Below are 27,018 nucleotides of genomic sequence, written 5' to 3'. Positions count from 1 at the left end.
AGTTTTTGTTGACGTTTCTATCAGTTTCACGTTGACCTAAAGAATGGCCAAGAATTGCTATCTTATCCTAGTTTTTATTAACGTTTTTATCACTTTCACGTTGATCTATAGAATGGACAAGAATTGCTATCTCATCCTAGTTTTTGTTACTAGTAACCTTTCTGTCAATTTCACGTTGATCTAAAGAATGGTCAATAATTGCTATCTCTTCCTAGTTTTGTTAACCTTTCTGTCACTTTCACGTTAACCTAAAAATGGTCAAGAATATCTATCTTATCCTAGTTTTGTTAACCTTTCTATCGCTTTCACGTTGATCTAAAGAATGGTCAAGAATTGCTTTCTCATCCTAGTTTTTGTTAACGTTTCTATCACTTTCACGTTGTTCTAAATAATGGTCAAGAACTGCTTTCTCATCCTAGTTTTGTTAACCTTTCTATCACTTTCACGTTGACCTAAAGAATGGTCAAGAATTGCTATCTCATCCTAGTTTTTGTTAACGTTTCTATCACTTTCACGTTGATCTATAGAATGGCCAAGAATTGCTTTCTCGTCCTAGTTTTTGTTAACCTTTCTATGACTTTCACGTTGATCTAAAGAATAGTCAATAATTGCTTTCATCCTAGTTTTTGTTAACGTTTCTATCACTTTAATGTTGGTCTAAAGAATGGTCAATAATTGCTATCTCATCCTAGTTTTGTTAACCTTTCTGTCAAGTTCACGTTGATCTTAAGAATGGTCAATAATTGCTATCTCATCCTAGTTTTGTAAACCTTTCTGTTACTTTCACGTTGACCTAAAGAATGGTCAAGAATTGCTATCTCATACTAGTTCTGTTAACCTTTTTATCGCTTTCACGTTGACCTAAAGAATGGTCAAGAACTGCTTTCTCATCCTAGTTTTGTTAACCTTTCTATCACTTTCACGTTGATCTGAAGAATTGTCAAGAATTGCTATCTCATCCTAGTTTTTGTTAACGTTTCTATCATTTTCACGTTGATCTTTAGAATGGTCAAGAATTGCTTTCTCATCCTATTTTTGTAAACCTTTCTATCACTTTCAAATTGATCTGAAGAATAGTCAATAATTGCTCTCATCCTAGTTTTTGTTAACGTTTCTATCACTTTCACGTTGATCTTAAGAATGGTCAATAATTGCTATCTCATCCTAGTTTTTGTTAACCTTTCTGTCAATTTCATGTTGATCTAAAGAATGGTCAATAATTGCTATCTCATCATAGTTTTGTTAACCTTTCTATCGCTTTCACGTTGATCTAAAGAATGGTCAAGAATTGCTATCTCATCCTAGTTTTTGTTAACGTTTCTATCACTTTCACTTTGACCTAAAGAATGGTCAATATTGGCTATCTCATCCTAGTTTTTGTTAACCTTTCTTTCAAGTTCACGTTGATCTTAAGAATGGTCAAGAATTGCTATCTCATCCTAGTTTTGTTAACGTTTCTATCACTTTCACGTTGACCTAAAGAATGGTCAATAATTACTATCTCATCATAGTTATTGTTAACGTTTTTATCACTTTCACGTTGCCCTAAAGAATGGTCAAAAATTGCTATCTCATCCTAGTTTTGTTAAACTTTCTATCACTTTCACGTTGACCCAATGGATGATCAATATTTGCTAAATCATCCTAGTTTTTGTTGACGTTTCTATCACTTTCACGTTGATCTAAAGAATGGTCAAGAATTGCTATCTCATGATAGTTTTTGTTGACGTTTCTATCACTTTCACGTTGATCTAAAGAATGGCCAAGAATTGCTATCTTATCTTATTTTTTGTTAACGTGTCTATCACTTTCACGTTGATCTAAAAAATGGTCAATAATTGCTATCTCATCCTAGTTTTTGTTAACCTTTCAGTCACTTTCACGTTGATCTAAAGAATGGTCAATAATTGCTATCTCATCCTAGTTTTGTTAACCTTTTTATCACTTTCACGTGACCTAAAGAATGGTCAATATTTGCTATATCATCCTAGTTTTTGTTAACGTTTCTATCACTTTCACGTTGATCTGAAGAATGGTCAAGAATTGCTATCTCATCCTAGTTTTGTTAACCTTCTATCAATTTTACGTTGATCTTAAGAATGGTCAATATTTGCTATCTCATCCTAGTTTTTGTTGACGTTTCTATCAGTTTCACGTTGACCTAAAGAATGGCCAAGAATTGCTATCTTATCCTAGTTTTTATTAACGTTTTTATCACTTTCACGTTGATCTATAGAATGGACAAGAATTGCTATCTCATCCTAGTTTTTGTTACTAGTAACCTTTCTGTCAATTTCACGTTGATCTAAAGAATGGTCAATAATTGCTATCTCTTCCTAGTTTTGTTAACCTTTCTGTCACTTTCACGTTAACCTAAAAATGGTCAAGAATATCTATCTTATCCTAGTTTTGTTAACCTTTCTATCGCTTTCACGTTGATCTAAAGAATGGTCAAGAATTGCTTTCTCATCCTAGTTTTTGTTAACGTTTCTATCACTTTCACGTTGTTCTAAATAATGGTCAAGAACTGCTTTCTCATCCTAGTTTTGTTAACCTTTCTATCACTTTCACGTTGACCTAAAGAATGGTCAAGAATTGCTATCTCATCCTAGTTTTTGTTAACGTTTCTATCACTTTCACGTTGATCTATAGAATGGCCAAGAATTGCTTTCTCGTCCTAGTTTTTGTTAACCTTTCTATGACTTTCACGTTGATCTAAAGAATAGTCAATAATTGCTCTCATCCTAGTTTTTGTTAACGTTTCTATCACTTTAATGTTGGTCTAAAGAATGGTCAATAATTGCTATCTCATCCTAGTTTTGTTAACCTTTCTGTCAAGTTCACGTTGATCTTAAGAATGGTCAATAATTGCTATCTCATCCTAGTTTTGTAAACCTTTCTGTTACTTTCACGTTGACCTAAAGAATGGTCAAGAATTGCTATCTCATACTAGTTCTGTTAACCTTTTTATCGCTTTCACGTTGACCTAAAGAATGGTCAAGAACTGCTTTCTCATCCTAGTTTTGTTAACCTTTCTATCACTTTCACGTTGATCTGAAGAATTGTCAAGAATTGCTATCTCATCCTAGTTTTTGTTAACGTTTCTATCATTTTCACGTTGATCTTTAGAATGGCCAAGAATTGCTTTCTCATCCTATTTTTGTAAACCTTTCTATCACTTTCAAGTTGATCTGAAGAATAGTCAATAATTGCTCTCATCCTAGTTTTTGTTAACGTTTCTATCACTTTCACGTTGATCTTAAGAATGGTCAATAATTGCTATCTCATCCTAGTTTTTGTTAACCTTTCTGTCAATTTCATGTTGATCTAAAGAATGGTCAATAATTGCTATCTCATCATAGTTTTGTTAACCTTTCTATCGCTTTCACGTTGATCTAAAGAATGGTCAAGAATTGCTATCTCATCCTAGTTTTTGTTAACGTTTCTATCACTTTCACTTTGACCTAAAGAATGGTCAATATTGGCTATCTCATCCTAGTTTTTGTTAACCTTTTTGTCACTTTCACGTTGCCCTAAAGAATGGCCAAGAATTGCTATCTCATCCTATTTTTTGTTTACGTTTCTATCACTTGCACGTTGATCTAAAGAATGGTCAATTATTGCTATTTCATCCTAGTTTTTGTTAACCTTTCGATCACTTTCACGTTGATCTAAAGAATGGTCAAGAATTGCTATCTCATCCTTGTTTTGTTAACGTTTCTATCACTTTCACGTTGATCTAAAGAATGGTCAAGAATTGCTATTTCATCCTAGTTTTTGTTATTGTTTCTATTACTTTCACGCTGCTCCTGCTATCTTTAAAACTTAAGTAAACAACGGGACAACTATTGTGAACCATCTCTAAGTTAAAAACCATCATCAGCTTTTGTGAATACCATTTACCAAAGAAGTTCGCAAGCGTCATTTTTTGTTTATATTATTTACAATTCTTTGCAAATTTGTGTATTAATTTGTTCTTTTATATATTAAAAAAGTATACTGCCATTTTTCGAGTGTATACACACAGGAAGGAATCATCTCAGATATGTCAAGTTAGCAGAGGGTAAGATGAACATGTAAGCTATTATTCCTATTTATCCATCTTACAGCAAAAAATAATAAAGCCAAACTTTGTCTGTGTTATTTTATTAAAATACAAAATAAGTTTACTTATGGTTAATTTTCATAAATCGTTTATTTAAGTTATCATCTTTTTCGTTCTTTTCGTTTGAGCAAAGCTTTCTCTAGACCCATCATTGGAGATTCGAATACTAAAGATGCAACAAGGGCGACTGCATAGGACAGAACTACATGTCCTAGAAACTCGTACGTCTGTAACGATAAAAATCATTGAGAAATATACCAGTCTGCATAGGATACATAGAACAACATGTTCTAGGAACTCGTACGTCTGTAACGATAAAAATCATACAGAAATACACAAGTCTGCATAGGATAAACAACATGTCCTAGGAACACGTACGTCTGTAACAATAAAAATCATAGAGAAATATACCAGTCTGCAAAGGATACATAGAACAACATGTTATAGGAACTCGTACGTCTGTAACGATAAAAATCATACAGAAATACACAAGTCTGCATAGGATAAACAACATGTCCTAGGAACACGTACGTCTGTAACGATAAAAAGCAGAGACGTACATCAGTCTGCATAGGATAGAACAACATGTCCTAGGAACTCGTATATCTGTAACGATAAAAAGCAGAGACGTACATCAGTCTGCATAGGATAGAACAACATGTCCTAGGAACTCGTATATCTGTAACGATAAAAAGCATAGAGACGTGCATCAGTCTGCATAGGATAGAACAACATGTCATAGGAACTTGTATATCTGTAACGATAAAAAGCATGAAGACATACATCAGTGTTCGTAACAATTTTGGTATCTTGTAAATTTGTTTAACAACGATATATCTATCAGATTTATTTATACTTTTTATTTTTGAATTATGGTATTAAATGATATTTTGTATATTCTGATCCTTTAAATCACTGTTTCAATCTGAGTTAATAGTTTGAATTACTCCATGAAAAATTAAGTTAACAAAATACTTACGACTTCAGTATCACTAAAATGTATAAGCCTTTGTCTTCTAAGGAGATAATAGTATATAACTATAGGATGAACCAAATAGGCACAATATGTCAGTCGGCTTAGTGGTACAAATACCTTCCATGATAATATCGTGTTAATTATCCCTGCAGAAAACAAGTTTACATGATGAACAAGATGATACGATTACGTCTTCGCAAGCACGTAACAGAGGCGAAAGATTCCAAAGGGATAACCAAACTCATACGTTGAAAATAAACTGACAACGCCATGGCAAAACAAAAAGAAAAAGACCAAAAGACGAACAGCAGTATACAAAACACAACATAGAAAATAAAAACTGAGCAACACGAACCCCCTCAAAAAATACGAGGGTGATCTTAGGTGTTCAGGAAGTGTAAGCAAGTAAGATATGATACTTTTGTATAACAACAAAGCGAATGCTTCTGGACTTCATACTTTTTCATGGTTAATTTTCGGCTTATGGTAATGCAGTAAAGCTTATTCTTATGTTGCTAGTCCCTTGTAATGCTGACTGCTTCAATTTCTTTTGCCCTTAGCTTTGTGTAAAGTGTTATTGCGCCCATTTTTTTAAAAGTGTAATCGTTCGCGAACTTTTCTTCTAGAATGTATACAATTGATTCAAAATACAAACGCACCAAAAATAGACATTATCACAATTGAGGACGACGTGTTTTTTAATATAAAGACGCTTATTGTCATAATACGTTATTTTTTCTATAACTTTTGAAGTAAGTTTAACTTATATTTCATTATTACGGCATCTATAATTGATATTGGTTGCACTTTTAGTCGACTTTATTTGTATTGTTGTTCCTACCAAGCAGAAGTTTTACAAACCGTTTCAAAATGTAAACAATGATAACCTTTTGAAGATAGACGTTCTGGTACTTGGTCAAGTATGAGCAACTGAAAGAAGTGAAACCAAGCTTTAAATAAAAAAAAAATAATTGTTTCCAATGATTTTGTTGTGTATAGAAAAATTTGAATGGTTTATAAGGTATGACATTGAAGCATACAATAACCTTCAAAAATACTACCGTCGTTTTAGCTTTTTCAATCTGACACGAGACCTTCCGATTTTCGATGATTTTCCTAAACAGTAACTAAACGGAAAAAGGGAGTTCATGTGTAATTTCAAGATTTACAGTCGATACAAGACAATTACATTGTAGATGTTCATTTTTATTCAGTTATGTTATCTTAGCTTAAATGTAAAATATTTTATAAACTAATCAAAAGGATACTAAAGCTCTGTACCTCCATTTCCTGTAGCACATGCAAATATAACCCAGCATACGCAAGCTCCCCATACCATCCTGTGGGTAGCTGTATAAAGAGCTGCTACGTCCGTTGACAAGCGGTCTCCAGTTACATCTTTGTGTAAACCATATAACACTGTACACGCAACTGCAGTAAAAGCTAACCATGCAAATATGTTTACAAACTGAAAGTAAGCATATACTTCCAGTATAAAAAAAATTAATAGTAATGCAAACTACTTTTTGAGCAAAAAGTTTACTTGAAATGAATCAAATTTCGATAGAAGTGAATTAGAAATTAAAAAATATTCTTCTCGGTGTAGAGTCAATAACTATTTGCATAGATCCAAGTGTCTTTTATGTTTTTTTGTTTTTGGCTTAGTAACGATACAATGAGAAAAGTGCATTTTGGTGATAAAACGTAAAATAAACGGAATGTTTGGACACACAAATCTACCAATCAACATTGCATTAGACATCATATAATGTTATGCTAATGACAACTGAATTTACACTTACTCGATTGATACGAACTTTACAGTCAGTTTTGTACAGTAAATATCCTACATATATTCCAATCAAATAAGGCGTTATTCTGTTCCAAGGTTTAACGTACTCATTGAAAAACTTCTGACTATTTCCACTGTAATAATGCATGTATTCAAAATTAAAAGAATTTTAAAAATTATATACAACAATACAAAAAAGAAATGTACACGTACACAGTACGTGTACATTTCTTTTTTGTATTGTTAATGCTAAGTTGCATACGAAATATTTTTTATATCTAAAAAAATGCATATTCTTGGAAAACATAATTTAATGATTAGCTACTAGAACACATCCGCATAGTTACTGAATTAAAGTACCTACACCTTATTTTAGCCTGGATTTTTAGTATTCGTATCGTCATCTGATAAAGTCATGGTGATTATAAGGTTCACAGTTTGTGCTGCTTTCAAAATCTTTCTGTTCGAACCCGTCCTGGTTTTCTTACTACAACCGGAAACTATATGTGACATAATATGATATACTATTGGTATCGGTATCGGATTTGACTTGGAACTTCTTAACTATTGGTAATATTAATTATGTGGAAAACAAAAGGGCCTGAAATAGTGCAATTTTAATCAATACTATTGTTCTATATTAGTTATATATAAAGTTGAATTCTGAAATTCGTCGTTTTCACGTCATGCTGGCTAACAAATTAGACCTCGTTATTTTTGTAGTATAGATAATTGCTTAAATCTACATTTCATTTACTGCGAGTACGCTTAGATCGGTACTTTGTGTCTATTGTCTTAGTTGCTTTGTGCTTTATGTCGATCTGATGAGTCAAGCCCTTTCCAAACTATATTTACAGTTTGTTTCATGTTGTGCTGTTACATCACTGTCCCATTTTAGGGGAGGGTTGGGCGCTTGTAGAAATGTTCAAACCAGCAACATTCTGTATGTACCTGTGCCGAGTGAGGAACCTGTAATTTTAGTGGTTGTCGTTGTTTGCTATCTGTCATATTATTTGCGTATATTGCTTTATAATAAATCATGTCGTTGGTTTTTCTCGTTTGAGTTGTTTTACATTTTGTAATGTCTTTGCTTTTTTCCACTTACTATTTAGTATTGGTTTAACTCATTGTTGAAGGCGGTGTATATACGGTGATCTTAATTTGCTTACGTCAAGCTCATTTGGTCTTTGGTTGACAGTTGTGTCATTGGCAATCATGTCACTTCACTTCATTAAAAAAAATTGTATTATATTGATAGTATCTCGATGAAAGGTAATCGCAGTTTACATGGAATTCTAACGAGATTCTGAATTTCCATTGAAAACTCTGACTACATCATCATGATCAGCATTAATCCCAATAAATAGATGACTGTCGATGACCACACATGCTTTCAATAACAACGTTATAAAAATGCATTGTATTTTACTAGAATGCAACTATTCAAGTACATAAGAAATGTAAATACACAACAGTTAATGCCCTTTTATTGCTGTCATTCCTTACCCATCAAACATACTGGCTGGTAAGTCATCATGTGCTGAGAGTAAACCGCATGCAATTGTAGAGCCCAATAAAAATGCCAATAAAATTGCCACACCCACCAAATGGTAACTGAAAAAGTTTACAAGGTAACAAACATAAATATGTTAAGACTTACATTATTTTATGATCATGTAGGGTATTATCCTATATAAGGATTTATAACTTGCCGTTTATAGATATGTATATATGTTTGAGATACGAATTCCCGCAAATTAGAATTAGAAATGCTGACAAAAGGTTTACAATCATTATCTAGCGATTGCCTTAATGCTCAAAATGTGAAATTTAATTCATAAAAGAGTTTTTGGTAGGGTTTGTGTTGCTCAGTCTTTAGTTTTTATGTTGTGTTTTGTGTACTATTGTTTGTCTGTTTGTCTTTTTCTTTTTTAGCCATGGCGTTGTCAGTTTATTTTCGACTTATGAGTTTGAATGTCCCTTTGGTATCTTTCGCCACTCTTTTATAGCAATGAGTATAATAAAATGTGCGATTAATAAATCTGATTTCTTTAGCTTTGGATTTATAGCATTTCAATGTATAATGACCAAAAACTAATCGACTGCCAATCTCATAAAAATATGTATTTACTTACTGGAACAACGGAAGTAGAATAAGTGGACTGATCACATAAAATTGCATGTCATTAGCTAGATACCAAGACCACGCCATACACTGTTAATATAGAGGAATAGTATTAGAACACAATTACCTCCAAAAGTAATATTTTACTATCATCGAATTGATATATTTTTCTATTAAAGGACTGATGAGAAAACTGATAGATTTGATTAATTTGATGATATTTTAAAATCAGTTGTATATTACTGAAAATATTCTTTCTGTTTTTGTGCCTGTAAAGACTTATTCATATTTATCTTTATGTTTAAAAAAGCGCATTATTTGCATTAATTTACTTCTCTTTTGAAATTCAGTGACGAACTACTTATTATCTTGAGAAGTGATTATATCATTTATACACTCAACATCCTGGCATACATTGTCTCGCTGTGTTGAAGACCAATTGGTGGACTTGAGCTGTTTTCTGCTCTTTGGTCGAGTTGTTGTCTCTTTGACATATTCCCCGTTTCCATTCTCAATTTTATTGTAATAACACACTAATATTTTTTTTGTGCTTTTGACTGTTCCACAAACGTATGCAACTTATTCATTTTGGAGAAATCTGTTTTTTAACATCTATTGTGTCTTCTGTGTATGTATTTGGTATGAACCACTTTCTTATCAATTTCACCAGATCAAGATCCTTTTGTTTGTACAAATAAGATTAAAAACTCAAAACATCCAGCATACCCAACAATAATGTGATAACCAAACGAAACCTACCATATCGTAACCATCTACGAATAAATTGTTAACGTATAGAAAATTTCGGTGCCATGAGTGTTCACAGTAATTGACTTCAGCTCCATCTTTAGGCCATCCGGGACCTTCTCCAATGTAAGGGAAGAGAGATACATATACCATTAGTATCAACATGTAGGGAGGAGTCAATCTAAAAGAAACAATATAAACGTATCGGCCGTCGACGTGGTAAATAGAAATGCAGGTAGATGATTTCATCTTTCCAATTCTTTTCATTTTTTATTGTTTTGTTATTCTATAAAAACGAATGAAAGACTTGACATATTGTCTTGATATTTGTTTATTGATGAATACAATATTTTGACTTGTTAAGTCTTGTTTTCTTTTGTGTCGTTTGGTTGCTATCTCAGGATATTAACTCCACATCTATAACGGTATACGAACCTTTCAATTAACACTTTTTCAAAAATCATATAAAACATCTATTTTTATTTTCATTCCTAAATAAATAACTATCTTAAACAAATAAAGAACATGTACTCTTTTAAATATGTAAGTATGACTCTTTACTACTTGAGATTTTTCTTCTTTTGTTTAATTTGATTGTCAATATTTCAGAAATGTGAGACAATAAATTTACTTATAGATTATCGTTGATCATCTCAACGAGATTGATTTTCTCGCTTGAGCCGGTACGGCGAAAGCGAGAAAAGAAATCGAATTGAGATGACCAATGATAATTTGTTTATTGCTATTTTACCTATGACGACGTTGTCAATTTCATGTCAATTTCATTAGCAACGGCACGTGCCCCCTTAGTTTCTAGCGATAATTTTCATATCACTCGACTTCGCTGAGAAAGGAAATTATCAGTCAGTAAGATCAAAGGATATTTTCGTAAAATAACGATAAAAAGTTTTATCTGTTATTTATCTTAAAAACACGTGAGAGTTTTTTTGCTCCGTGTTGAAGGCCTCATTGTGACTTTGAGATGAAGAACAGCAATAAAAGCGCTGTTCCTTTGCTTTTTTTGCTGTGCATGTAATGATTTTGTGTCATGGATGGATACCCCATATCCCTTGTTTTTCTGTTATAGTATTTATCTGTGTGTGTGTGTGTCTGTGTGTGTGAAATACCCCCAAAATAGATAGTGTGTGTGTAACATGACTATTTCCTACCTCCAGAATCGATGGAAATAAAACATCGGCCAATTCAACTTCCCATTATTTGTCTTTAATTCCTTCATCATCAAATATGTCAGTAATAGACCACTACAACAATTGAAAATATAAAAGTGGTACTGAAAAAATTATTTAAAACAAGGAAACATTATTCAATACAAAACTCTCAAAAAAGGAGTAAACAGACTGACTGTAATTGATATTAACAATGACGCATTATACGAATTTTTGAAAAAAAAATATATTTACTACCAGAAGTCCATTACTAGAGGAAGTGTGCAAGCTGTGCTATATAGTAAGGCGATCACGATGTCCCCAAAATCAATGGAAAGCGTCATAGTAATGGACTTCTGTAACTACCTATTATAGATATCTTTAAAAATACAAGCAGATACTTAGATGATATATTCTCCGTAAATATTCAATTTTTTTTCAAAATGTACGAAAAAAAAAAAACATTAATCAACCTGAACTACTTCTTAATAAAGCAAAATTTCATAGTGGCCGATGTCCTATATTAATAGCTAACATGGTTTTATACAAAAGTTATGATAAACGGGACGGATTTCTGGTAATAAAAATATCTTGACAACTGAAAATAACGACGTAAAGAAAAAATTTAAAGCTTTGACTATTCGATTCTCTCCAAAAACAAGAAATGATACCCATGCGAAAACAAGAAATGATACCCATGTGAGAACAAGAAATGATACCCATGCGAGAACAAGAAATGATACCCATGCGAGAACAAGAAATGATACCCATGCGAGAACAAGAAATGATACCCATGCGATAATAAGAAATGATACCCATGCGATAATAAGATATGATGCACGTGCGAGAACAATAAATGATGCACGCGCGAGAACAAGAAATGATGCCCATAAGAAAATCGTCTTACTAACAATGTGTTAAATAAAGTCTTTGAACATGCTGATTATCATCCCTATATAATGGTTGATTGACTAATTCTAAAATTTCTGTGATGTTGCATGCATTAAAAAAAATATGTATATTTACTGAACATAGATGTACCTTAAAGCGAAAAAAGTGTCTACTGCAGGAAACGCATTGTAAATTGGACCAAACGATATTCTGTTAAGATGCTCTGGTAACCACTGTGAAGTGTTATCTAAAAAATATACTTGTAAACATTTACCAGACTCATACATTTAAATAAGAAGATGTGGTAAGAGTTCCAATAAAACAACTATCCATCCAAGTCACAATGTGTAAAAAGTAAACAATTATAGGTCAAAGTACGGGGTGTCAACGTATATTTGTTCCGCCTAACAGAAGTTCCACTGGAAACTTTGTTATAAACAATGTCATAATATTTGTTCCTGTTGGAACAAATATTCTATACCATTTATTCCGTTAGGAACATTTACTGTAATATTTATTCCAGAATATTGTTTCCGTTTGGAACCTATATTATGAAGGAACTTCTATTCCGTGACAGCCTTCAATACGGATAGATATCCTAATGGATTGTATCATTAGTTGGTTGGTAATCTTGAAGTCAAATTGGAAAAATGTAAAGATACAAACCAAAACAGAAGTATTTATAAAAATGGCTTATTAGTTATACTCTGTGTTCAGGATAAACCCATGTTAATTTAACCAGTTAATTGGCATTTCATCCGTTAAAAAGTCAAGAGTTTTGGTTCACGAATAATTTGAATAATATCGTTTGATTGAATATTTAAAGAAGATAAACTGAACACTAAACTATTATTGGAGATATTAAGACTTTCTCTAGAACAGTTGTTCTTGGATGTTTATGTCTTCTTTGAGTCATTACATATTTCAGTTGTTCTTGGATGTTAATGTCTACTTTGAGTCATTACATATTTTAGTTGTTCTTGGATGTTTATGTCTACTTTGAGTCATTACATATTTCAGTTGTTCTTGGATGTTTATGTCTACTTTGAGTGATTACATATTTTAGTTGTTCTTGGATGTTTATGTCTACTTTGAGTCATTACATATTTTAGTTGTTCTTGGATGTTTATGTCTACTTTGAGTCATTACATATTTCAGTTGTTCTTGGATGTTTATGTCTACTTTGAGTCATTACATATTTCAGTTGTTCTTGGGTGTTTATGTCTACTTTGAGTCATTACATATTTTAGTTGCTCTTGGATGTTTATGTCTACTTTGAGTTATTACATATTTTAGATGTTCTTGGGTGTTTATGTCTGCTATGAGTCATTACATATTTTAGATGTTCTTGGATGTTTATGTCTACTTTGAGTCATTACATATTTTAGATGTTCTTGGGTGTTTATGTCTACTTTGAGTCATTACATATTTTAGTTGTGCTTAGATGTTTATGTCTTCTTAGAGTCATTACATATTTTAGATGTTCTTGGGTGTTTATGTCTGCTTTGAGTCATTACATATTTTAGATGTTCTTGAATGTTTATGTCTACTTTGAGTCATTACATATTTTAGATGTTCTTGGGTGTTTATGTCTGCTTTGAGTCATTACATATTTTAGATGTTCTTGGATGTTTATGTCTACTTTGAGTCATTACAAATTTTAGATGTTCTTGGATGTTTATGTCTGCTTTGAGTCATTACATATTTTAGATGTTCTTGGGTGTTTATGTCTACTTTGAGTCATTACATATTGTAGTTGTTCTTGGGTGTTTATGTCTACTTTGAGTCATTACATATTTCAGTTGTTCTTGGGTGTTTATGTCTACTTTGAATCATTACATATTGTAGTTGTTCTTGAGTGTTTATGTCTACTTTGAGTCATTACATATTTTAGTTGTTCTTGGGTGCTTATGTCTGCTTTGAGTCATTACATATTTTGTATTTCCAAACGTGTATTGTTGTCCAAAACTTTTAGTACAAGACTTTTATCAATAGGTCGTTCGTACTTAAATCAGCATCATACTTTGACATGATACATTTGCATAAAACGTTGCTCATACGGTAACATGTAAAAGAGATGTTACATGTATATATATTCATTTTGGTTACCACTTTTCTATGTACATAGATATCACTTACCAACAACACCAAACTGTAAAGCAAATATCATGGTGTGTCCGAGTATAACCCAAGTCATGGTAATAAACCGTATCCCATTTATTGCTGTTAAACTCCCAGCTCCTTGTGTAGTACTAAGTATCTTGGTTATATTAGTATATACAGAAAAAGATAAAATAAGCTTTCCTAACAAGCCTATAATTATGAAAAAGAAAAAAAGTAATGTTTAAAGAATTATACTTTATGACGTACTCTAAATGTTCTTTTTTGGTTTTTGGTTATTTGTGTCCTTGGGATGATAAAATATAGAAACAATTCTATTGTATAATGACCATATGTATGTTGATTTTTAAGGTGAGTTTTCGATTTTTTTGTTAGACTTCTCTCTGCTGAATAGCCATCATCTTCTTAATTAAATGCATATATTTAATAACAGAACTGAATATTGTAATATGAAAAGGATCTTAGCGAATACCATACAATTATATTCCACACGGACTTCTTTAGAAGGCGATAAAACAACTAATGAGTGTTTTCTTGGGGAATAGATATACTAAAAGATTTTAACATTATGCAAAAGTTATCTCACCTGGCCAAAATCACAAATTCCTTTGGTCATATTATAAGCTAATATTTGTAATATTTGTAATATAATTCTGTTTTATCTAAAAATCATGCAAAAATCGATTCATTTTTAGAAAGCCTGTAACTCTTCATTTAACCTTTGGTGGATAGTTGTCTCATTGGCAATCACATACCACATCTCCTTATTTTTATAAAATAATTGTTTCTGTTATTTTGTGTAATTTGCCAAGTCATGTCAAAAGCTACCCGTGACTTCTATCTTAATCCGTGTTCATACAGAATATATGAGTTATATGTAATGCATCTTGAAAATAAATATTTTCCTCAGAAACTTTGTTTAGAACGCGAAGTTTAATCAAAAGATACCTTTGATTTATATTTTAATCAAACATATCTTAAAACTCTGTAAAGGGAATTAACTCTATTGTACTGTATGGAGGTAAATTCTTTGTAAATTTTCTTTGATGAATTATAGGCAATATAGGAAGAATCAATATCCATTCATTCAGTCAAATAATCGTAGGCCTAATGCATGTGAACCACTTAAACAAAATATGCATTATTGTTGTATATACTGATACTTAAACGATTGAAGCAAGTGAATTTTCATGAACCTAATGGTATATTCTCAATTTTCTCTCTTCTTGTGCATATCTTAAAATTGTATGCTACCGGTTTGTAAAAGATCAACAAATCTAACATGGCTACCCCAATAGATGGCCAATTAGATGCTCAGTTCAACAGTTCAACTAACGAAAAAGATTTTAAAAAATTGATAGTGTTATAGTATACCTGGTGTATATTGTGCATGTTCATTTATTAAATGTGTAGTTTCATCAAATTCGGAAGCGTTTGAATCATCCTTGCCTTTAATGCTCCAGTTAGGCCATTGAATCATTATGACGTCATATCCTGTTCCTAATACCAGATAGGCTATAAAAATTGAACAAACTACCCTGCAGAAAGAATTATATATCAGTTCTAAAATTGGGTTAAAAGTTATCGTCAAAATGAACATTCCTTTAACACCGTTTTATACCCCTAAAAGCGGTCATACCTTGAAAAGGCCCAGATTAGTAATCTGATATATGATATATGAGTAAGAAGAGTCACTGAAATAGCAAAAAATAAAGATTTGTAAAATAAACATATGCATGGCAAATCTATATTTGCCTTCAAGGAACACAACACACCAGCATTGTTTTGTTATATGGCAATGAAATTGTTTTAACACACGATGTAAAAAGTTAAAATAGGACTATTTATATTGTATTTTTTTTCTTAAAAAATCATTGACTCTTGAAATCTAGTATTTAATGATACTGTTTAATATATGTATTCACTTCTAAAGACTTAGTCACCCTCATCGTGAACACCGTATAATTGTTTTTCTTGATTTTGGAAAAGAAAGCAAAGCAAACAAACAAACAAAAATGTCGTATTGTTCACTTAAACTATATTGTATACTCACAATACAATGGTAGCCCTAGAGTCAAAAGGTCGGTCATGGTCAGGACATGATACACTATAAACAGTTGGTAATACTACAAATACAAATATTAAATCGTTACTTTTATTTTCACTAAATTGTCCATGTATACTGTTTGCTATTCTCATATAAATTAAGGCTACAATAACCCTACGCAGTGTTAACCAGCCTGTGTTAATATAAGGTAGTTTGACTACTTCTTATACATTCTCTTTGGCTATCCAAGTTGTGTTTATGAACATTCCTGATGAAGCTTAATCTTTAAATGGGCTTCGAACCCGACAAATATTTGGTATATCAAAATAACGTTAAACATATAATAGACCCCGTTCAGCTTTAGAATTGATAAAAAGAACAGATATAGTGTTAACTTGCGATCTGATTTAAGCCGTTTCAATAGCATTAATTTTTATCTCTTAAATTGTTTTAAATTCACAGATGACGACGGATTTGTTTCAACTGTCGTTACCACAATCACATCCTCCTTTCCTCGAATGTGACATACCGAATTAGACTTACCACCGGGCTTGTACTTTCATGAGCAACAGGACGCACGGCCGCATGTGGAGCAAGATCTGCTTACCCTTCCGGAGCACCTGTGATCACTCCAAGTTTTTTGGTGGGGTTTGTGTTGCTCCGTCTTTGGTTTTCTATATTATAATTCGTATACTGTTGTTTTTCCTTAGGGTTTTGCTATGGCGTAGTCAGTTTGTGTTCGAATAATTAACTTGAATGTCCCTTTTGTATCTTTCCCCTCCCGGGTTTAACATTGTTCTTAACGTTTGGTTACAGTAAAAACAATTGTAAAAGAGGGACGAAAGATACCAGAGGGACAGTCAAACTCATAGATCGAAAACAAACTGACAACGCCATGGCCAAAAATAAAAAGACAAACAGACAAATAATAGTACAGATGACACAACATAGAAAACTAAAGACTAAGCAACACGAACCCCACCAAAAACTGGGGGTGATCTCAGGTGCTCCGGAAGGGTAAGCAGATCCTGCTCCACATGTGGCACCCGTCGTGTAACTTATTGTATCGTTAAAAGATTCTAACAAATCACAGAAATAATAGAAAAAGCAGAAGACAAAAATGTCAACAACTTTTGGAACTCAGTACATTATGTTTACATTTTAATGATCCACGTCCGCTGTTATCACTGTAAAAAAAGAAGTACAACAAAGCTTCAATTTTAAGACAAGACCTTGATATAAATGCAAAATCATTTGAAGGCGTAGCCATTGCATTTTATAGATAAAAATATCGTTTAAATTGAGTACATCTTGTATCATATAACAATGAGGAAATACAGTTAAAAAACATTAAATGAATTCATGATTTATATTTAACACATATCTGTCACTATTGACTAAACGTGCGGAAAGCGATAAGCACGTACATGTTCGCGGATATGATTGATAATATGCAGTACTATACGTACCTGTTGTTTTTAGTAAAGTTATAACATCGGTTTTACTGCAACTGTTTGGGACGCACAATCCAAGGTTAAGTACTCCGATCTGGAAGGATAAAACATTATATTTCGATTTTTAAAGTACAAAAAGGAGGGGCGTATGGTATTCTACTGTGGCAAATACTATACACACAGAATTTATGTTTTTATATTCTAGTTCCATCAGTAAAAGATAATAAGCAATAGAGATTATGATAGAATATGCAAATTTATATATATAAAAAAAACCACACAGAAAACAAAAGATTAAGCAATACGAAGCCAATGATAAAATAAGAAAAGTGATAATAAGACTTCGTAGGGGTTGGTTTGTGCTCCGTAAGGGTTGTTCATGCTCCGTAAGGGTTGGTTTGTGTTCCGTTAGGGTTGTTTTATGCTATGTAAGGGTTGGTTTGTGTTCCGTTAGGGTTGTTTTATGCTCCGTAAGGGTTGGTTTGTGCTCCGTAAGGGTTGGTTTGTTCTCCGTAAGAGTTGGTTTGTGCTTCGTAAGGGTTGGTTTATGCTCCGTAAGGGTTGGTTTGTGCTCCGTAAGTGTTGGTTTTTGCTCCGTAAGGGTTGGTTTGTGCTCCGTAAGAGTTGGTTTGTGCTCCATAAGGGTTGGTTTGTGCTCCGTAAAGGTTGGTTTGTGCTCCGTAAAGGTTGGTTTGTGCTCCGTAAGAGTTGGTTTTTGCTCCGTAAGGGTTGGTTTATGCTCCGTAAGGGTTGGTTTTTGCTCCGTAAGGGTTGGTTTGTGCTCTGTAAGGGTTGGTTTGTGCTCCGTAAGGGTTGATTTATGCTCCATAAGGGTTGGTTTGTGCTCCGTAAGAGTTAGTTTGTGCTCCATAAAGGTTGGTTTGTGCTCCGTAAGGGTTGGTTTATGCTCCGTAAGGATTGGTTTGAGCTTCGTAAGGGTTGGTTTGTGCTCCGTAAGGGTTGGTTTGTTCTCCGTAAGGGTTTGTTTGTTTACCGTAAGGGTTGGTTTGAGCTCCGTAATGGTTGTTTTGTGCTCCGTAAGGGTTGGTTTATGCTCCGTAAGGGTTGGTTTGTGCTCCTGTCTTTGTCTTTGTTTATATAAAGAACGACAATGATTCAAACCGTGATAAAAAAAAATTACAAAAATTGAGAAGACAAAATGTCGTGCAACTGTACTTACGTTACTGACATTAGAAGATGCAACACAGTATTGACCTTTGAACCTGTACTTTATTTGATCCCATTCTGTATTAGCCTGTATAGACATACATTCATCGTAATCTCCAATCCACATGATCGGACTACCGAGTGATCCAAGGATATTTGATTGTGGTTTTCCGAACGCGTCCACCACTACAAAAGAAAAACAGCGTTACAGATGTGTTCAGACGATATATACTTAATAATTGAATATAACTTATGTATATAACATTTTGGAAACGTTCTTTTTACATTGGGCTAATACTCATTTATAACGAAATGTATCATTGACGGGTTTCACTATTTCTTTATATCCTCTGTTGTTTAACATCCCCAAGTATCTATCCATATCTGGCAAAGTTAACTTATGCACTAAACGCACCAAAAAACGGCAAGTTCTTCTTTTATACGTCAATTCTGCATTATGAAACGTTGTTTCTTCGTTTTAATGAGCACACTGGGGGATAGTCGTCTCATTGACAATCGTACCACATCTTTTTTTTAATTTTTACACTGAATGTCAAATGAAATGTTGGACATGTTTAACTATCATAAAATGATAAAATAAGTTTTCGGTTTCATATCAACATATTTTTTGCTTTAAAAAGATTCTATGTGGGATATTTTTTATATAATTTTCCATTTTTGGATGATTGTTATTCTTTCTATATAAAAAAAAAAGAATTTTTGAGATTGTCGATTCTTTTGTGTTTTCAAAAGTGCAAATAATATATTGAATCATAATATCAGTTTCATCACCTCTAGTTCTTTAACACAATGTCTATCCGACATTCTCTCACTTAGAGGTGATGCTTAAATGAAGAAAGTTAAGAAACTATCATTTAAAAGTCATGCTTATACTTCGTTCTATCAAAACATTGTATAAATAAAAGATGAACGGTAAAATATAACTATGGTTGCTCGTGGCGCAAAGTGACGTGAATATCCCATTTCTGATGCCTTAAAGTAAGGTTCAGGATAACGTTTGAGAAAAAAACATTTTCATTAAAAGCAGTCTATGGAAGTGCGAATCGAGAAATCTGTTTCTTATGTGGAGTAGCCATATTTTCTTTTGTAAATGAAATGCATTATGGGGAATTCTCAGACGAATGTTGACATTTGTTGGAATTTAACAAAATTCACCAGTAAGTACTTGCTTATTCTTTTTTAGGCATTGACGTATTTAACAGGACAAATGATATACAACTTGCCATGTATTTTGAATATTTAATCTTTAATTCCAAGTATGTTATATTTATACGAGTAAATATGCATTTGCATTAAATAAAAACTATTTACACGAGCTATAATTTTGAGGTGTCCAAATACTTTGAAAATGATGTACCAAAGACAGTGGAATGGCCATTGAGCTTATTCGATTGCATTCTACGCCACAATAACTTGTAATAGGATAATAATGCTTATTTTTCTTAAGTGAATGTGACGTTTTTTTAACAGAATAGCGATATGCTTTTATTATGAAAAACTTTCCCACTGCGATATTTTTCTAATAGAAATGCGATACTTTTTTCATATGATAATATGGCACAATACATTAAAGAGGCATTATCTGTCAAATACATGTTCACCGATTTGACTCAAATTCTCATATTTGATTTAAAACATACTAAAACGTGTATCCACATTACAATAAGTCTGAAATAAACAATTAACAGTGCGTGGACTTGATCATATATATCAACATTTCGTGTGTATTTTAGTCTAGACGCCATCTAATTAACCATCGAGATGACCTCCGAAGACTGCCGACGGTCACATAACCCGATATAAACATAAACATAAATAGATAGCGACCTCGTGCAATCGGACTTTTCTATGTCTATTTGATTTCATGTTAAAGGTTGAAAAAAATAAGTTTATCATCGTTTTACCTGTATAAGAATGATTTTTGTGGACCGATTCAGTCAACGAAATGGTTCATCTTTGTTTCACTTTCAATGTTGACATTCTTTTCTATTTAATGGCTGACCACGACTAGTACATGCGTAACCAATCTCGAGCTAATGGGTTAAATTGAAGGTCACATGAATACGAATTCAATGAGGTCGAATTATTCACTTGCAAGTGAATAATTCATCAACGATGCTTCTTAGCTTATTTCGACAAAATTGAACTAAACTGGCTGCTGAAAGCGAATTATTATTTCACTATTTCACTTTCATTAATGATTGAATAAAAAAAAAAAAAACATATTTTAATTTTTTTCATATCTCGTTGCTAATGCCCCTTTAAAACAAAGTAGAAACATCGACAATTATTCATGACAGGTTCGATGGTACAGGCAAAATATCATTGATGATTTACGTACAAAATAAACCAATTATACGCTTATAAATAAGTAAACACGATGTTCAATATCCCCTGCGGGTCGATCAATTTTGTGTTTACAAATCAATATTGCACAGTATTTACCACCTTTCAACTTCCGCTGAAAAAAAATATCTGGCTAGAGTCAGTCTAGAATAATAAAGTGTTGACACAGATATATGTATCATCTGTCGTGTCTATATGTATTTTTAGATAGTTAAATGCAGATTTTGAAATTAAAACGGAAATACTTTACCATGCATTTATTATGCAAAACATTCAAAGTCAATGAAACATGACTGAAGTTGCAGGGCCAAAAAATCTCCCTGGAAATGATATTGGATATGATAATTCTGTTACAACTGCATACCAAATATCGTTGAACTATTGTCAATGGTTCTCCTTAAACTGACATAATCAAAAACTCTAACAGTTAAAACGTAAAATAACAAAAATACCGAACTTTTCAAATGGCAAAACTTTCGCAGTCAATGAACTATCGTTCAGGGGCGAGGCCTTATTATCTCCATAAAAATATGCCAATGCTAATACAAATGCATACCACATATCCATTAACTTATCGTTAGTGGTCCCCGTTTGATAAAACTCACCTTATCAAAAAAAAATTTAAAAAATGTTGACGCTGCCGACGCCACCGGAAACAGCACGCCTCCATTTCTTCGTAGAGGCGAGACAAAAATATTTATACTAAGATTTTTTCGCCCTCTTATATTTGGAAAATCTATATTTGATGTAATGTTATTGCAATTTTATCGAATTATGCATGAAGATTAAAAAGGTCAAGAACTGCATTCGATAGGTTAAAATGTGGAAAGTAAGAACATATTTTTTTAGTTTGAACTAGGAATCGTTTTTCTTTTCCATTACTTAAAGTAAGTTTTATTTTCCAGCGATCATTTGACATGCCTTAAAACTCGTGTTTAGAATAAAGATATTACCTAAACACATTTCTAACTAAACACATTAAATGTACACATGTCTTGAATATAAACAGTTTTAAATGTGTTTAAGAATTAAAAGTTTTTAAGACTTTTAAAAACACTAATTTCTAAGCTAAATATAATCCTAAACACAATCCTAAGCACTTTCTTAGTTCTAAACATGTTCCGAAATTAAACATGTTAACAAAAGTGTCCAAACAATGTATATGCATTTTGAATTGTGTTTAGGATTTAAACACCATTTATACAGTTTACATGTAGTAAGTATATCGGAAATGCATTTTTTGACGTGGTCATATAGAAATGTGATAGATGTTATGTCGATGCCACCAATTTGAACAAAAATTCGGGCCGGTCTTTATAACATGATTTGATTTTATCCTTCAGATATAAAAAAAGTATAACAAAAATACCGAACCCCAAGGCAAATTCAAAAAGGGGAAGTCCATAAAAACTGACAAAATCAAACGCTATCAATCAACGGAACAAATGAAAAACATTTGCCGTGATATAACTTTTATCTTATACAAATATGTTTGAAGAACAATTAAGAATTTCGATAGATCAAGAACAATTAAGAATTTCGATAGATGTTATTTTTTTTGTAAGCAATGGGCTAAAACTGCTGATACGTATTGTTACAATAAGAACATCGCAACTACATTAAAAAAATATCACAAAATACCTTTAAAACGACCTCGAAAGGATTATAATAATCGATTTCACACTCTATTAATTAATGGTAATACATAAAAACTCTTCTGTGTGTCGCGTGAATTAATTTCGGACTGAACGTATTTATATATTTTAATTTAAAAAAAATTATTGCAAAAAACATCTTTTTCCTCATGGAGTGCCTGCATATTTACAATTCCATATTAGAAAATATCGCGACTTCACATAAGAAACGGTTTTCTCGATTCGCACTTTCCATAGACTGAAAAGTATTTCTAGAAAATGAAAATAAAATGAGAGTGTCACCAACTTTGTTTTTTTGTTGCATATTAAAGAATAATTAGTAACACCCTTAATATATATTAATACTATTAATATATTGATATCATTTAACCATCTCTCCCTATTCTTGGAAAAAATCGGGATATTTTCCGACCCATTTGGCTCACCACAAACAATATTTTTATATATTGTATAGTAAAAAAATCTCTCTCTATTTGTTTTTAATATTTTTACAATAAGACATTACAATATATATATATATATATATATTTTCCTTGTAAATTGAAATCTATGCTAATAAAATGCATTTACATATTGAAGTTTGAGAATTTTAGTAAATATTTATATCAATCACTTTAATTCCCAAATGGACGTCAGGATTCTCTTTTCCCCGAACTATTAGTATCTTAATGTCACGATATAACATGCAAGGCACTTATTCCATTTTCCTGACAACTAAACCATTGGTTGACTGCAATGATATACATGACAAAAATCACAGACGAAGCTCCCGACATAGGACAACCACACGAATATATGTGGCGGGGATAAACTACCTTTTTATAACTCTACCCTCCCCTTTTTTAACCTCAACAGACTGACAAAGGATACACGAAATAACATACAATGAATTCAGGAGCTTTTTATAATAAAAGTGAATTCAATAATATTTAAAATCATACATCACCAATATATAACATTTAAAATAATTAGGCATGCATACACTTCTTGTGAATCATTTCTTCTTTAAGGTAACAAAGAAAGTTGATAAACCTCGTTTTTGTCGACATCATGGAATTATTTGGATGTCAGGAGGGTGACAATGGTCTTTGCCGTCAGGGGCCAAAAGCGACCTAAAATGTTATGTATCGCACTGGGTATTGTTTCTTTCTTGTAGTTAAAAAATATAAAAGACCAAAAACCAACAAATATTGGAGGCATTAATGTGATTGTCATTTTAGATTAATTTAGAAAGGCTGCAACGACAAAAGAAAATAGATTTAAGAATAAAAGATAATTGTCTGTTGCTGGTTTTTGTTCGCACTTAGATATCATTCATGTTTATTCCCCAAAAACGAAGATGAAAGTATGTCTGTACCCGATTGAATTCAACATACTGAAGGTCATCGCTCCCGAGTTTCTTTATCTAATTGATAATTAAAACTATAAACAAAATCATATCTCTGGTTCAAATAATCGACACAGCTAGTATATTTTATTCATTTATAGATTATAATCTTGTATGTACTGTAATCATGATACATGTACTATGTTCGTAGGTCAAGGTCAATATCAAACATTCAAGGTCAATATCTAACGTAAAAAGCATAGTGATCAATAGCCAGGACATGAAATGTTCTCGTTATTTGACTTTATAAATTTATCTTTAGTAAAATATTCGGTAAATACAAAGATACTTATGTTTGATCTAAAGCCCATTATCAATGGGAAAATTATATTTGAAGATCAATAATTATGTGTTGAGAACGTATACCGGACTAAAAAAACGAAAACGTTAAAGTAATGGTAAAAATAATGTACTACGTCCATTTGGCTTCAGTTTGAAATAATATATTTGCCCTTAATGAACAACATGATATTCCAGTGCATCCCCATAGCAAAGAAATGAATTAAATATGCCATCAACTTGAGATCTATTTCATCGCGAATATTTAGAAAATATCATTTGAAATTTTATTGTTCAAATATATCCAAATTCTATGAAAGTATAAATTGTTGATTCGAACGGTAATTTTTTTTAACTGGGTTGGATCTCCCCGCAGTCGAAGCATATCCTACAATTTGACACCTTGGTTTTAAAAGTTGTTTGAGTATAATACCAAAATTTTGTGATAAATTCAACATCAAAATATATTGTGGATCTATTCTTCACGAGGTTTTCCCTAAAATTTCTCCATTCATAAATCAACGAGTATTACATTAGAGTTTTGAAATGGAAATACTATAGGCGGATTCCATGGTAACTAAGGGAAATGTTGCTTTAACCGAATCTCTATTTCTTGAAAAAATCATATAGATAAAATACATAGAGCAGCAAGGCATAAAACGTCTCATCTCAAAACTATAACATTTGCAATCAAAATGGCAAATATTCTTTTAACTTATTCACCGTAAAAAAGAACTTACTCGCTAATGCCCATAGCTCTCTTCGTGAAATGGCTTCTCCTGTTGCGTTGGTATGGTTACGACAGAGTTCAGATACAAATAACGGCGTGTTAGTTGTAGGTGTATTTAAAGTTATTTGAGACATTGTCGTTTCTAGTGTCTTGTCGTTTGTCTGTTCAGTAGTTAAAGATTCCACAGTTGACATAGGTGAGGTTGAATCTGTATGAGGAATTGAGGTTCCGTTAGCCATAGTTGTTGTATTTTCTTGTAGAATACTTTCACTTTGATCAAATGCACTTTTCATAAAAGATTGCAAAAATAGGTTTTTGAAATTTATACCGTTTAGAATATCGTTAGCTTCTGCTATGAAATCGTCTGCCTCTTTTGGAGTTATTGAAATTTTCGGACGCTTTATATTCTCCATAATCTTCATGTAATCGAATCGTATGTCGGACATTACAACACTAGCTATAATATTTAGAATACAAACATATTTCAGAAACATTTTTGGGTAAAATTTCAAATGCACTGTAAAACACACGTCAAGTTGATCATAAATAAATATACATAATATTTCTAATATTCATACAATGTGTCACACATATTATGAGATTATCTCTTCTTTTTGTCCAATTATATACCTTTATTTGTTAATCAGGAGTCACAGTGTGAACAATTGTGATCATAGATTTAAAAATGTTTCACTAAGCACAGATAACAAGTCCAAATCAAACGTGGAAATGTACTCTTTTTATTATCTTCTTAAAAAAAGTTTCACCCTTTAACCCACGTATATGTTATGGTTTAATTTAAGTTTTCGATGGGAGTCTTTTTCCCAGATTCACTTTTATTCATTCATTTGCAATACTTTGTTAAACTTCTGTTTGATAAGGCGATATATTATTTATACAATTTTATATTGGTGGGTAGCTGCTCTGGAAGCCAAAAAACATCCACATTGAAAATGGTTATTTTCTGATAATTTTTGCTGGTTTGATAGTATGTATCAATATTTCCATACAATTTTATGTTAGCACCTAAAATTTGGGAATAGTAAACTTTTCGTTCTGTTATCTATAATCGGTAAACAAGACGATAGCTGTTTATGAAAACAGAAACATCAGTTTGAAGAACGCTGACAGTAAAAGAGAGAAGTAAACTCGTTCTAGTCTATTCGAAGGCTTTAGTCAATTTCAGCGACATAACTTTGAATAGGAAAACGGCTCTTCCATTGAAATGACATCAAAAGCTAATATCAGCCTCCGTATCAGCTCGTTGAACTAACATGTGCTGTTCCGTTTATGCCATATCAGCGATGCAAAAATAAGGTACGCGATAGATATAGATTTTACCACTACATAAAGTGTGATACGATATTTATCCACTAGAGACAGTTAAATTTTCATATATTTAAAACTCGAGGCTCGCCGAGCGTTTTAAATATTTAAAATTTAACTGTTGAGAGTGGATAAATATCGTATTGCACGATATTTGGTGGTGGAATCTGTTTCTGTAATGATTTTTAGACAAAATATAGACAATCTTAATCCTTTTTCCGAATGATCCGTAAAAAGATGTGTTTCATGTGACATCATCAGGCATGGTTGCCTTTTTTTCATGACGTCACAATAGGAAATTCAGAGGAAAGCTAAAATTTGACGTCATAATCGAATTTTGACCAATAAAGATTTGAGATCACACGAACCACACGTTGATTAAAAAAAAACAATTAACAGGTCAGGAAAAGAATATCGGGTAAGAATCAGAGAATCATGAATGAATTGTACAGCTCTTTTGAAACATCGCCTCGTAAACAAAATTGTCCTTAAGAATGTACTTAGGTGAAATTAAAAAAATCTAGAATTTAAAATTGATACTATAAGTCAGAAGAGCATTAGTTAAAGAACAAAATAAGCTAAATATATTGATAGGTTATGAAGTTCCTTTTCGAGATATTTAATTTTTTTTAAATGGCGGGAAAAGGCTGACTCGTACTTTTACCTTACATTTGCATTGGTAG

General features: G+C 32.2%; 1 protein-coding gene across 1 annotated transcript; it reads right to left on the bottom strand.

Moving 5' to 3' along the window:
• Positions 1–191: 191 nt before the first annotated feature.
• Positions 192–25,248, bottom strand: LOC127728884 (nose resistant to fluoxetine protein 6-like). The gene is made up of 12 exons (XM_052236471.1): positions 25,020–25,248; positions 11,953–12,049; positions 10,915–11,007; positions 9,758–9,926; positions 9,009–9,088; positions 8,380–8,487; positions 6,884–7,007; positions 6,363–6,549; positions 5,085–5,227; positions 4,213–4,332; positions 1,499–1,507; positions 192–248 (listed from the first exon to the last, which is right to left on the bottom strand). Exons 1-12 carry the CDS (start codon positions 25,246–25,248, stop codon positions 192–194), a joined length of 1,416 nt encoding a protein of 471 aa, XP_052092431.1.
• Between the last annotated feature and the right edge of the window lie 1,770 nt (positions 25,249–27,018).

The sequence above is a fragment of the Mytilus californianus genome, unplaced genomic scaffold, assembly GCF_021869535.1.
Source record: "Mytilus californianus isolate M0D057914Y unplaced genomic scaffold, xbMytCali1.0.p SCAF_2, whole genome shotgun sequence".
In the NCBI taxonomy this organism is placed as follows: domain Eukaryota; kingdom Metazoa; phylum Mollusca; class Bivalvia; order Mytilida; family Mytilidae; genus Mytilus; species Mytilus californianus.
The sequence above is the reverse complement of the archived record's forward strand: the minus strand, read 5'-3'. Positions and strand labels throughout refer to the sequence as shown.

What these genes read in the sequence shown, in the direction of transcription:
- LOC127728884 (XM_052236471.1), bottom strand. Translation starts at nt 25,248, where the DNA reads ATGGCTAACGGAACCTCAATTCCTCATACAGATTCAACCTCACCTATG. An exon ending in GACACTTTTTTCGCTTTAAG is followed by an intron (nt 11,008 to 11,952) that starts GTACATCTATGT and finishes CAATTGTTGTAG; the next exon opens with TGGTCTATTACTGACATATT. An exon ending in GTAAAGTTCGTATCAATCGA is followed by an intron (nt 6,550 to 6,883) that starts GTAAGTGTAAAT and finishes GCTTACTTTCAG; the next exon opens with TTTGTAAACATATTTGCATG.